Source organism: Oncorhynchus masou, chromosome 8 (genome assembly GCF_036934945.1).
Source record: "Oncorhynchus masou masou isolate Uvic2021 chromosome 8, UVic_Omas_1.1, whole genome shotgun sequence".
Taxonomy (NCBI): Eukaryota; Metazoa; Chordata; class Actinopteri; order Salmoniformes; family Salmonidae; genus Oncorhynchus; species Oncorhynchus masou.
In genome coordinates, this window is record NC_088219.1 from 27,210,670 (window position 1) to 27,223,214 (window position 12,545).

At 47.0% G+C, this 12,545-nt stretch overlaps 1 protein-coding gene across 6 annotated transcripts in view; it reads right to left on the reverse strand.

Annotated features, from left to right (window-relative positions):
• dnm1a (dynamin 1a) overlaps window positions 1–12,545 on the reverse strand; it is a 113,076-nt gene that overhangs the window by 978 nt on the left and 99,553 nt on the right. For 2 of the 6 annotated variants that reach the window (XM_064972086.1, XM_064972082.1), the window contains exons 16-22: window positions 9,336–9,445; window positions 8,334–8,445; window positions 8,079–8,093; window positions 7,223–7,399; window positions 6,682–6,923; window positions 5,824–6,021; window positions 4,529–4,565 (exon numbers count right to left, since the gene is read on the reverse strand). In XM_064972086.1, the coding sequence (XP_064828158.1) occupies window positions 4,544–4,565; window positions 5,824–6,021; window positions 6,682–6,923; window positions 7,223–7,399; window positions 8,079–8,093; window positions 8,334–8,445; window positions 9,336–9,445 (876 nt within the window). In that variant the 3' untranslated portion in view covers window positions 4,529–4,543. Of the gene's footprint in view, window positions 1–4,528; window positions 4,566–5,588; window positions 5,622–5,823; window positions 6,022–6,681; window positions 6,924–7,222; window positions 7,400–8,078; window positions 8,094–8,333; window positions 8,446–9,335; window positions 9,446–12,545 lie in introns of all 6 variants that reach the window. The other 4 variants (XR_010456341.1, XM_064972084.1, XM_064972087.1 and 1 more) reach the window with 4 other exon arrangements.

The following is a 12,545-nucleotide window of genomic DNA, read 5'->3' on the forward strand; positions in this document are numbered from 1 at the left end:
AGAGGAGGAGAAGAGACAGACGGATGACTCTGCTCAACGTTGGGCCACAAGTTTTAGCAGGAGACCCTCTAGTTCACAACCCCCCCAGCAAACGTGGCATGAGTACAGAGACTGAAGCACAGAGAGAAGCATGTCTTCAAATGTGCCTTAGGGAGCTGGTCGAGGAGGATTTTACACCGATCTACACCAGATCCACAGGAGGCTGCAGAGGGGAGGACGGCTCATAGTGATCAACGGAGCGAATGGAATGGCATCAAACCCATGGAAACCATGTCCTTGCCCGTCCTCCCCCATTAAGGTGCCACCAACCTCCTGTGACCAGTTCACAGTCTGAACACCTGAACAATCGTTGTATCATTGCAGACACAGCAATACATCATCATCATGGTTATCACATCACATAAGAATGGGCCTTCACAGTGACGCAAGGCCTGGTGGCTACTGAAGGTAGGACATGGACACAGATGCAGAACGTTCCACATGTTCTCCTCACCCTCACTCCTACTGAAGAGGAGGAAGAGATATTTTGTTTTTCTATCCATGAACAGGAATGGTATGGCCACTCTGAGAGGGCGGGGTTCACATTTATTTATTTCCTCTCTCTTGCTCCCCCATCCACCCTTACTTTGAGGAAGGCTGTTGTGAAGAGCTGCTGAGATCTCTGATTGGTGTGTGAAGGATAGTGTGGATTCACATGTAGGGGCTGAGTAGTGGAAAGGGGGGAGTGTTAGAGAAGAGATGGGTGTCAGGGGGTCCCAAGGGGCAAAAAAGGGGGCTTCTAGGAGTCAAAAGGAGGCAGGGGGCTCTCGGGTGAGAGGGCCCACCCTTGCTTGGACCGCTATTCAATAAAAAGAGTCAAGTAGAAACAGATAGGAAAGAGGACATAATGAAGCCAGATTAAGTGAAGGATGAACAAGTGAATGAAACATAACGAGAGAAAATGTCCCCAAACTCAGAGGCGAGGAAACACTGTCGTGATATTAGATATAATAGGACACGAATCAGTGTATCATAAATAATACATAGAAATCACAGAGATAGATACCACATTGTGACACATGAGTCAGTACCATTTAATGTATATATTTTCTCTTTGGGTGTTTTTCCGACTAAAAGGGCCCTTGCCCATTTATGTCAGGTTTGTCCGAGCCTGTGACTTTAGGGACCAGTATGGATCATGATGATCATAGCAGAAGACAACAAAAAGAAAGCTGTTGTTCAGATGCAGTTATCCCTTCTGATCCACTCCACTTTCCTAGATAGATGGATAATGCATCTACTCCCGAGAGAGATTCAACACACAGAATAACATGTCAACCAGAACAAAAAAAGATCATTATCAATATCCCAAATTATCAGAGAAAAAAATAGAATTCAGAGAGGAATGAGAGGAAGAAAGAAAGTCAGCAACCAGAAATAGCCATCTGAAGGGGGGGGGTGAGAAAGAAAAAACATTACAGCATAGAGTTCCTTAACCCTCTTGTCCATATTTGCTGAATCCACCCACGCATGCACTGCCCTGTCCGTTTAAGTGTGTGACTACTTACACATGTAAATGTGTGTGTCTGAGTGTGTTCGAAGTCTTATCTACAATGGTCCTTAATATACAGTGGAGGGTGAATGCATTTCTCTGTATTCGGGGTATACAATGTGTCTGTCTGTCTGTGGGTTTGTGCGTGTGTGACGTGACTGTGTCATCTAGTAGAGAAGGGAGAGGAGAAAGAAGGGTCAGGTCTAGGTAAGGAAGGTTGCTCTGCAGTCCTTGGTCTCTCTGCCGTGGGGTAGGTGGTGAGTCGGAGGGGAAGGGGGCTCAGTAGTCTAGTGGGTTGGTGAGGGCGGGGGTCTTCGGCTGCCAAGAGGACCATGGATACACACATAGACGGACAGACAGAAACACAGGGACAGAGGGACACAGATATAAGCGAAGACAGGGATGAGTTAGGATTGTCACTCTGGCTGGGTATCTTCCCCTTACGCACAAGCGGTATAACTCAACGCAACACTTAACATACTACTACACACACACACACACACACACACAATGTGGGAGAATACAGTCAGACATAACAGCTAACACACTAAAACACATAATTCCTGCAGATTTCATGAATCTTGGAATATACTGCATACAGTATATAGACTCAACAAAAATATAAGTGCAAAATGTAAAGTGTTGGTCCCATGTTCCATGAGCTGAAATAAAAGATCCCAGAAATGTTCCATACGTACACAAAGCTTTTCTCTCAAATGTTGTGCATAAATTCGTTTACTTCTCTGTTAGTGAGCATTTCTCCTGGCCAAGATAATCCATCCACCTGACAGGTGTGGCAAATCAAGAATCTGATTAAACAGCATGATCATTACACAGGTGCACCTTGTGCTGGGGACACCAAAAGGCCACTTGAAAATGTGCAGTTTTGTCTCACAACACAATGCCAGAGATGTCTCACGTTTTGAGGGAACGTGCAACTGGCATGCTGACTGCAGAAATGTCCACCGGAGCTGTTGCCAGAGAATTAAATATACATTTCTATACCATAAGCCGCCTCCAACCGCAGACCACGTGTAACCATGCCAGCCCAGGACCTCCACATCCAGCTTCTTCACCTGTGGTATGGTCCAGCCACCCAGACAGCTGATGAAACTGTGGTTTTGCACAACCGTAGAATTTCTGCACTAACTGTCAGAAGCCGTCTCAGGGAAGCTCATCTACGTACTCGTCGTCCTCACCAGGGTCTTGACCTGATTGCAGTTCGGCGTCGTGACCGACTTCAGTGAACAAATGCTCACCTTTGATGGCCACTGGCACACTGGAGAAGTGTGATCTTCACGGATGAATCCCAGTTTCAACTGTACTGGGCAGATGGAAGACAGTGTGTATGGCGTTGTGTATGCGAACGGTTTGCTGATGTCAACATTGTGCCCCGTGCTGGTAGTGGGGTTAAGCGAACACAATTTGATTTTATAGATGGCAATTGGAATGAACATAGGTGCTGTGACGAGATCCTGAGGCCCATTGTTGTGCCATTCATCCACCGCCATCACCCAATGTTTCAGTATGATCATGCACAGCCTCATGGCGCAAGGATCTGTACACAATTTCTGGAAGCTGAAAATGTCCCAGTTCGTCCATGACCTGCATACTCACCAGACATGTCACCCATTGAGCATGTTTGGGATGCTCTGGATCAACGTGGAAGACAGCGTGTTCCAGTTCCCACCAATATCCAGCGACTTCGCACAGCCATTGAAGAGGAGTGGGACAACATTCCACAGGCCACAATCAACGGCCTGGTCAACTCTATGTGAACGAGATGTTGCACAGCATGAGGCAAATCCTGGTCACCAGATACTGACTGGTTTTCTGATCCACACCCCTACCTTTTTTACATTAAGTTGTCTGTGACCAAAAGATGCATATCTGTATTCCCAGTCATGTGAAATACATTTATGGCCTAATAAAATTATTTCAATTGACTGATTTCTATGAATTGTAACTCAGTAAAAATTTTGAAATTGTTGCAATTTGCGTTTATATTTTTGTTCAGTGTACATAGTTTCCATTGGTGACAGGCAGTTGTTGTGGTGCCCAGAAGAGGGCAGTATAGCTCCACTATATTATCATCCATAATATTCTCCTCTCTCAACCCAATCAGCATGCAAAACGTGAGCAACAGAGGGTTGCATTTCACCCATCGAGCTGTGTGATAGCTGCTACAAAGGGTACATAACACGTGTATAATCTCCATAGTAGTTCTGCCATGATCATCAAGTCTATGCTATCTTTACTGCGCTATCAAAAGAGGGGCTAGTTAGCATAAATGCTAAAAAAGTAGATTTCAACTATAGGAGGCAGGGTAAATGATGACCACCAGAATAGCTAGTTGGATAGACGTTAGACTAGACATAACATACCCTTTACAAATCACTATTATCACCCACAGTATAGCCTTTCTCTAACAGCATCCCTAAGCTCTATTGAATACTATGTTGACATTTAGACAGGATAAATATATCACAGCAATGTGTCACGCCACCAAACAATCAGAGACAGGACTGGGGACGGGGTGAGATGTCATGAGCCCACACTGACACAAACCCATGGCCTTTGACTTCTGACCCCTAACGAGCAGCTCCGGTCAGGTGTGTGCGTGCATGTGTGTGTATATGCATGTGTGTGTGAGTGTGTGTGTGTGTGTGTCTGAGTGTGTGTATGCATGTGCGTATCTAGAGGTATCCTCTGACTTTTTTCATCGACACAAACCTCTCCCAAACTAGAAAAATAAACTTGACTTCAGCAGACAATAACCTAACCAACAAGGCTCACACAGTGACACAAACAATCTGTGTGTGTGCTTGTGTGTGCTTGTCCATGCAATGTTAAAAGAGTCATTAGGGAAATGCTCTGGAAAAAAAATGAAAGAAAAGGAGAGCGTGATGGGCATGCAGTGAGGTGACGGTATCTAAGAGAAAGCAGCATGAGGAAGAGGAGGATGAAGATGATGACAGTGATTAGTACCAAACGTACCAGAAGCGTTAGTCCTCATTGGTCACTGATAGTGATTCTGAAAGAGGAACCATAGTCAACGGTGGGATAGAGGTGTGGTGAAGGAGATGGACAGGAAGAGGAATGCAAACAAACACATACAGGTTACAGTGCAGGAGAGACCCACGTCACATGACAAGGCTCTGCTCTCCCCATGGACCAATCAGATTTGGAGCATTATTTGAAAGTTATCTGGGGTGATTGGTTTTAACACGGCTGCTTTCGAGCCCTTGTTTGACGGTTATTTAGACATTTGAAGGTGTGTGTGAGCAAGAGCAGTGTCCGGCAATGTGTGTGTCTCCCGAAGTAATGCAAGCTGCTGCCCTGACCGTGAGTTCACATCAGATCAACACAGTGTCCATTAGCTCACAACCACAGGCAAGCACAAGGCAAACGTTAGCAGTGCGGAGGCAGTTTAACAGAGAACGAAAATTAAAAACGCTCGCTCTCATTCTTTCTCTGTCCCTATCCTGCCCTCTCTTTTTCTCTCTGTTTATTTCCAACATGGAGATAGGATAGATAAGAGACACCATTCCTAAACTATAAAGACCAAGGTTGGGAGAGGGGGATATAGGATAGTTCTCTAGTACAAAACTATATTCTAGCAAATGACTCAACCACAGAGGAGGCCACTAGACTACTAGTGAGGGGCTACTGGTGAGGGCTAGGGGAATGATAAGAACATGTGGCCTTAAGTCAAGGCACAGCTGTACTACTAATAGTAAATGGAATTAAAGCCGTTAGTTCCTGGGAGGTTCTAGTAGTGTGTAGGAAATTTAAGTCAGTAGCACCTGAAACCTTCTTGGCAGTTAGCAATGTAAATCCGTACAACAACCTAAGTCAAAGATATGTGAGGTGTGTGTGTGGCGATGTTTTACTACAGGAGCTAGGCTTCTGGAAGGGTCCATCTATGACATGTCTCTCATCCATCCTACCTCTGCCTCCCATCTGTTCTCTAGCTTTCAGCACCCTCTGAACCCGACGTTCTCTGTCTATCTGGCTCTGTCCTCTATCACACCAAGATCTCTCCCCTCTCATTTACCTCCATCCATCCTCCTGGCGTCTTCACATCCCCCTTAGCAACAGAGAGCATTGACACTTCAGCTTAGATGTGATTTCATCATCATCACCATCATCATCACCACTCTTATAGTATATCACTTACGCAACCTCATTGGCTTGTCTGTCTCCCTGTAGGACCTAGTGTAGTGTCACACGTTGATAGGCTTGGGGACTTTTTGCGTTGAGATGTAACGTTTGGGTTTGGTTTCACTCACCTGGGCACACCGGGGGGTGCGCGGTTAGGCCGGGAGGGGACTGATGGGGGGGGCCCACCGAAAGGGTCCGGGGAGGCCCCTGGGCGAGAGGGGACAGGGGGGCCAGGAGGGAGGCCAGGGGCTGAGCCACGGGAGACAGGGCGACCAGGGGGACCTGGGGGAGCCCTTCTGTTCGGAGTGGGACTGCTGGCTGGGGACCTGAGGGGGGGAGGGGGAGAGAGAGAGAGGCTGAGTGCTTCGACAGGCAGTTCTCTTTCACACCAGCAGGGGAGGCCACAACATCAGTCTTACTCCCCTCATCATTTACTCCCCACTCTCTTCTATTCCCTTATTAACCCTCTCCTTCCATCCATACCTTTTACTCAGAGCTGTTGTCCTCCTTCCATCCATACCTTTTACTCAGAGCTGTTGTCCTCCTTTCATCCATACCTTTTACTCAGAGCTGTTGTCCTCCTTCCATCCATACCTTTTACTCAGAGCTGTTGTCCTCCTTCCATCCATACCTTTTACTCAGAGCTGTTGTCCTCCTTCCATCCATACCTTTTACTCAGAGCTGTTGTCCTCCTTCCATCCATACCTTTTACTCAGAGCTGTTGTCCTCCTTCCATCCATACCTTTTACTCAGAGCTGTTGTCCTCCTTCCATCCATACATTTTACTCAGAGCTGTTGTCCTCCTTCCATCCATACCTTTTACTCAGAGCTGTTGTCCTCCTTCCATCCATACCTTTTACTCAGAGCTGTTGTCCTCCTTCCATCCCCTCCTTCCTCTTCCTTCCCACATCCATCCATACCATCACCCATATAATTGTCCCTCATTCCCTTCCTCTCGTTTCCTCCCTCTCTCCCTCCCTTCGTACCTTCCCCCAGAGTTGTTTCCCCCCGGCCTCAGCCAGGAGTCGTCTACAGGCGGCGGCATGGCGGTGGTGACAGTGGTAGTGCTGATGTCTCCGATGATGTTTAGGGCCTCCCTCAGGGCATGGTACATGCGGAGCATCTCGTCGCGGTGATGGGCCTGCTCCTGGGACTCCTCCATCAGGCTGTTCTGGTCCCCAGAGTGGTACAGGTTGGCCAGCAGCTCTGCATTGATGAACTCCTTGGTCTGTGTGGAGGAGGGGGAAGAGAGAGGGAGGGTAAAGGTGAGGAATGGGGGGAGTTGGAGATGTACGTTTTTCTTTACAACAATAACCTAGGAAAAAGTGGCTGTGGAGATGAGAGGTTTTTCTTCCTCCCTTGCACTTAATTGACCCATTCTTGTCACTGATTGGTTAGAGATTTCACAGGCCAGCTGGTTTCCAAAGTCTAAACCAACCAGACATAGATTCAAAGACAAGGATGAGAATCCGCTGGCCCTACAGAAGATTACGACACCACAAGCGAAAGCGACCAATGGGGACTCACGTTGTTGATCATGAGGTACATGATGGTCTTGGGCATGAGGTCCCTGATGGTCTTGTTGACAATGGCCATGTAGGAGTCCACCAGGTTTCGGATGGTCTCCACCTGCCTCTCCAGCTGTGGGTCTATGGAGTGCATGAAGTTATCTGAGCCATTCTCTCCGTCTCCACTTTCACTCTGCTGGAGGACAAGGCCAGGGGGGGGGGGTTGGAGGATGAGAAGAGGGGTAGAGAGGACAGGTAGAGGGACGGGGATAGAGGGAAGGAGAGAGAGGCAAAAGGAGAGGGATGGGGAGAGGGAGAAGGAGAAAGAGAGAAATATGTGAATGAGAGTTGAGAAAGAGAACAATGGAGACAAGTGATTGCTCAAATCACACAACGTATTGAAATAATCCTCAATATCACACATCATTAATTACATCTACTATATAGTCCTAAACTGGCGCTAAAGTGAAACAACCTCTGAGCCAACACACACACACTACTGGTGCTAGCTCACCATGCGGCTGCTTTCAGACGAGAGCCATTGGAGACAACGTGTCTCCTTCTGAACCACTTTCCCTTGGCTCACCCACCAATGATAATTCCTTCATTTGCTTAGCCTATTCCAATCAGATGGTTGTATAATACAGCTATGGCAGAACCCTGATGAGAGCGACATTTGAACTTCCTGGTTTGGTGCGAATGATGAATGACTGGGCCGTTGATTAGAAACAGCACCAATGAGGCGAGACAAAAAAGGAGACTGTGCCTGTATAAATCTTTAGGGCCAATCAGAGTTCAGTATCAAATTCAATTGCCAACGCTAGCTTGAGCATAGGTGGAGAGTTGGAATAGACATCACGACACAAAGCACATACCTTGCCCTCCTTTTCCTATAGGGTCCAACAGCAATGAAAGACATATTGAGGAAAAGAATGACGGAGGGAGAGAAAGAGAGAGAGGGAAAGAGAGAGAGAGAAAGAGAGATGGTGTTAGACGTTAGATGACTGGCAGTGAGAGCAAACCACCATCACAATCAGCAAAACTGTATGTTTGGGATCGGCAGAGTTACTGACGGGAATGTACAGGTTTGTGTGTGTGTGTGTGTGTGTGTGTGTGTGTGTGTGTGGTACCGTGACGCGTTCTGGATACACCCCGGCTCTAAGGAAGGAGGCCTTCCACCCATCTATGTCGTCCTGAGTCTCGCAGGCCAACTCCAGCTGACGGTAGTCCTTATACACATTCCTGTGGACACAAAGGGGAAAGTCCGAGTGTGTGTGTGTGTGTGTGTGTGTGTGTGTGTGTGTGTGTGTGTGTGTGTGTGTGTGTGTGTGTGTGTGTGTGTGTGTGTGTGTGTGTGTGTGTGTGTGTGTGTGTGTGTGTGTGTGTGTGTGTGTGTGTGTGTGTGTGTGTGCGTGCGTGTGAATAAATAAACATAACAAACAAGACAAAAAAAAAAAAGAATGACAAAAACTGAATGACTAAAAGTGTCTTCATAGGGTGTTAGGCCACCTCGCCATAGATTCCACACGTGTCTGGAACTCTATTGGAGAGACGGAACACCATTCTTCCACAAGAAATTCTATAATTGGGTGTTTTGTTGATAGTGGTGGAAAACGCTGTCTCTTTAGAATGTCCCATAAGTGTTCAATGTGGTTTACATTGTTTTCATGCTCATCGAACCATTCAGTGACCACTCATCCCCTGTTGATGGGGGCATAGTCATCCTATGGGGGCATAGCCATGGTAGCCAAAATAATGGCCTGCCCAGCATTTTTATACATGACCCTAAGCATGATGGGATGTTAATTGCTTAACTAACTCAGGAACCACACCTGTTTGAAAGCACCTGCTTTCAATATACTTTGTATCCCTTATTTACTCAAGGGTTTCCATTATTTTGGCAGTTACCTGTACATTCTTGTAGGAGTGAGTGGGACATGTCACAGTACTGAGCCACCTGACATGGTAAGGAGTTTGCATGCCTGCGTGCTTGTCTTTATGGAACAGTGAATGTGTGGTCAGTGTGTTTTCAGCTGTTTTGTGTAGATTCAGCTACATTACTTTACTTTTTGAGGTCTGAAAAGATTTGACAAACTATCATTTATGATTGAAATGTCCACCTAAGAACTGACCTTTGCTCAGTGTTGAACAGGGCGAAGATCTGCTTGCTCGACATGAAGCTCTTCTCCACATCCCTCAGCCTAAGGTTGTCCACTTGGAGCATGTACTTCTTCTCTTTCTCCTGCAGGGGGCAGAGTCAACAATACACAGGTTAGAGAAAGTACAGCATGAACCCAAAAAGACAGAGAGAGAGAGAGAGAGTCTGTCAGACAGAAATAAAGAAAGACAGGCAAAGAGCGAGAGAGGCTGATTAAATGAATTACAGAGAAAGAAGGAGAGGGATACATATACAGAGGGAGAGAGGGAGGGGTGGAAAAGAGGCCCCGCAAAGTGCCTGGTTGTGATTAAAGCAGTGTAACTGTAAGTTAGGGGGGCAGGCGAGCCGTACAGCACACAGCCTTCACCACAGCAGAAAGGAGGTAGGGCGAGGGCGAGAGAGGAGCTAGACTTTCCTTGACTACACGAGGGAGAGAGAGAGAGAGAGACAGCCCAAAGCTCAGAAAGCCAGTCGAAAGAGACCCAGAATCCAGGGATGTGAACCACAGAAGTGAATCCAGGGCTAAGACCCAGACCTGGGCATACGGGCAAAGTAACACACACCCTGTGGTCACACGCCACTGAGCTTCACAACCCACTGTTACTAAAAGGAGCCATTCCAACCAGTGTGTGTGTGTGTGTGTGTGTGTGTGTGTGTGTGTGTGTGTGTGTGTGTGTGTGTGTGTGTGTGTGTGTGTGTGTGTGTGTGTGTGTGTGTGTGTGTGTGTGTGTGTGTGTGTGTGTGTGCGTGTGTTTGGTTTTACTATCCTTGTGGGGACGAAAAGTCCTCATAAGGATAGTAAAACAAATAACATTTGTACAAGTGGGGACATTTCGCTGGTCCCCACAAGGAAAAAATGTTATTTCAGGCTTAGGGGTTAAGTGTAGGGTTCGGGTTACAATTAGGGTTTGGGGTTAAGCTTAGGGTTCGGTTAAGGGTTTAGGAAAATGTGGATTTTGAGTGTGTGTGTGTGTGTGTGGCCATATACCAGAGTTAACTGTACAACATGCTATTTGTCGCCAGAAAACAGCAATGTTGAACTGAACTAGATTTTTCTGAGTTACAGTTCATATAAGGCAATCAGTCACTTGAAATTATTTCATTAGGCCCTAATTTATGGATTTAACATGACTGGGAATACAGATATGCATCTTTTGGTCACAGACAACTTAAGGTAAAAATGGTAGGGGTGTGGATCAGAAAACCAGTCAGTATCTGATGACCAGGATTTGCCTCATGCTGTGCAACATCTCGTTCACATAGAGTTGACCAGGCCGTTGATTGTGGCCTGTGGAATGTTGTCCCACTCCTCTTCAATGGCTGTGCGAAGTCGCTGGATATTGGTGGGAACTGGAACACGCTGTCTTGCACGTTGATCCAGAGCATCCCAAACATGCTCAATGGGTGACATGGCATGTGAGTATGCAGGTCATGGAAGAACTGGGACATTTTCAGCTTCCAGGAATTGTGTACAGATCCTTGCGATATGGGGATGTACATTATCATACTGAAACATGAGGTGATGGTGGCGGATGAATGGCACAACAATGGGCCTCAGGATCTCGTCACAATATCTCTGTGCATTCAAATTGCCAATGATAAAGTGTAATTGTGTTCGTTGCCCGTAGCTTATGCCTGCCCACACCATAACCCCACCTCCACTCTGTTCACAATATTGACATCAACAAATCGCTCGCCCACACAACGCCATGCACGCTGTCTGCCACCTGCACCGGTACAGTTAAAACCAGGATTAATCCGTGAAGAGCACACTTCTCCAGCGTGCCAGTGGCCACCGAAGGTGAGCATTTGCCCACAGACATCTGTGGCATTGTGGGATGTGATAAAACTGCACATTTTACTGGCCTTTTATTGTACCCAGCCCAGTAATGATCATTTAATCATCTTCTTGATATGCCACACCTGTCAGGTGGATGGATTATCTTGGCAAAGGAGAAATGCTCACTAACAGAGATGTAAACAAATTTGTGCACAGAATTTGAGAGAAATAATTTTGTGTTTGCGTATGGAACATTTCTGGGAATATTATTTCAGCTCATGAAATATGAGACCAACACTTTACATTTTGCGGTTATATTTTTGTTTGGTGTAGAACATGACAGCACGTGAGTCAGTCTCCACATAGTTACTCTTTTCTATGCTCTACCCCAAAATGCACAATCTCCCCTATGACTACGGTAAAGCACAGTTTCTCTTCAACTTTAGAAACTTGTGTCCAACCACGGCCCTTCCCTTCCTAGCTCTGCCCAGCCCATTCCCTGTACATACACCATAACCAACCTCCCCTCATCAAAAGGGTTCAGACCTGCACAGTCAAACGGTCAGAGCCCCCTAAGGACGGACACACACACACACGCACATACACACCGCTGTGGAGTGACACTTAACAGGCCAAGTTTGTGTGCCCAGGTGTCCACTACCGGAGACTAAACACGCGGTTACCAGGGACACAGAGGGTGACGTCACCACACTAAACAAGTCCCAGTCCTCCCTTGACTCTCTCATCCCAGGGAGGGAGCAGCCTTTCACTGACTCACACATTTTCCTTTCCCCTGGCCAGCGCAACAAAAAAATGAAACAAGGGAAAAGTGAGGAGAGGGAAGGAGGTATGAAGAGAGGGAGAGAGAGGGAGAGAGAGAGGGAGAGAGAGAGAGAGAGAGAGGGAGGGAGAGAGAGAGATAGAGAGGGAGAGAGAGAGGGATAGAGAGAGAGAGGGGGGGGAGAGAGAGAGAGGGAGAGAGAGAGAGAGAGAAATAAAGAGAGAGAAATAAAGAGAGAGAAACAGAGGGACAAACTGGAGAGGAGGGGGGTAAGGGAGATAGACCAGAGAGATGGAGGAGTGTGAGGAGAAGAGGAGGAGCCAGAGTGACATAGAGAGGGCACTAAGCCATGGATGGCCCCATAGACACAGACTAATACACTGCACTCTGAGGGTTCACTGTGCACTTTATCACTCAGACAGACTGCTATAACACACACACACACGGATTGTGTATGGAAGTCATCAGGAGGTGTGTGTAGGGGCAGACCTAGAACTCCCCCTCTCCTTCCCCTCCCCTCCCTCCATCTCCCAGTAGAGACTGAGGGAGACTGCAGACAGACTGAGTGATTCTCCATATGTTCCTATAAAACCAGCAACGTCAGCCCGGCAGCATGGGACACA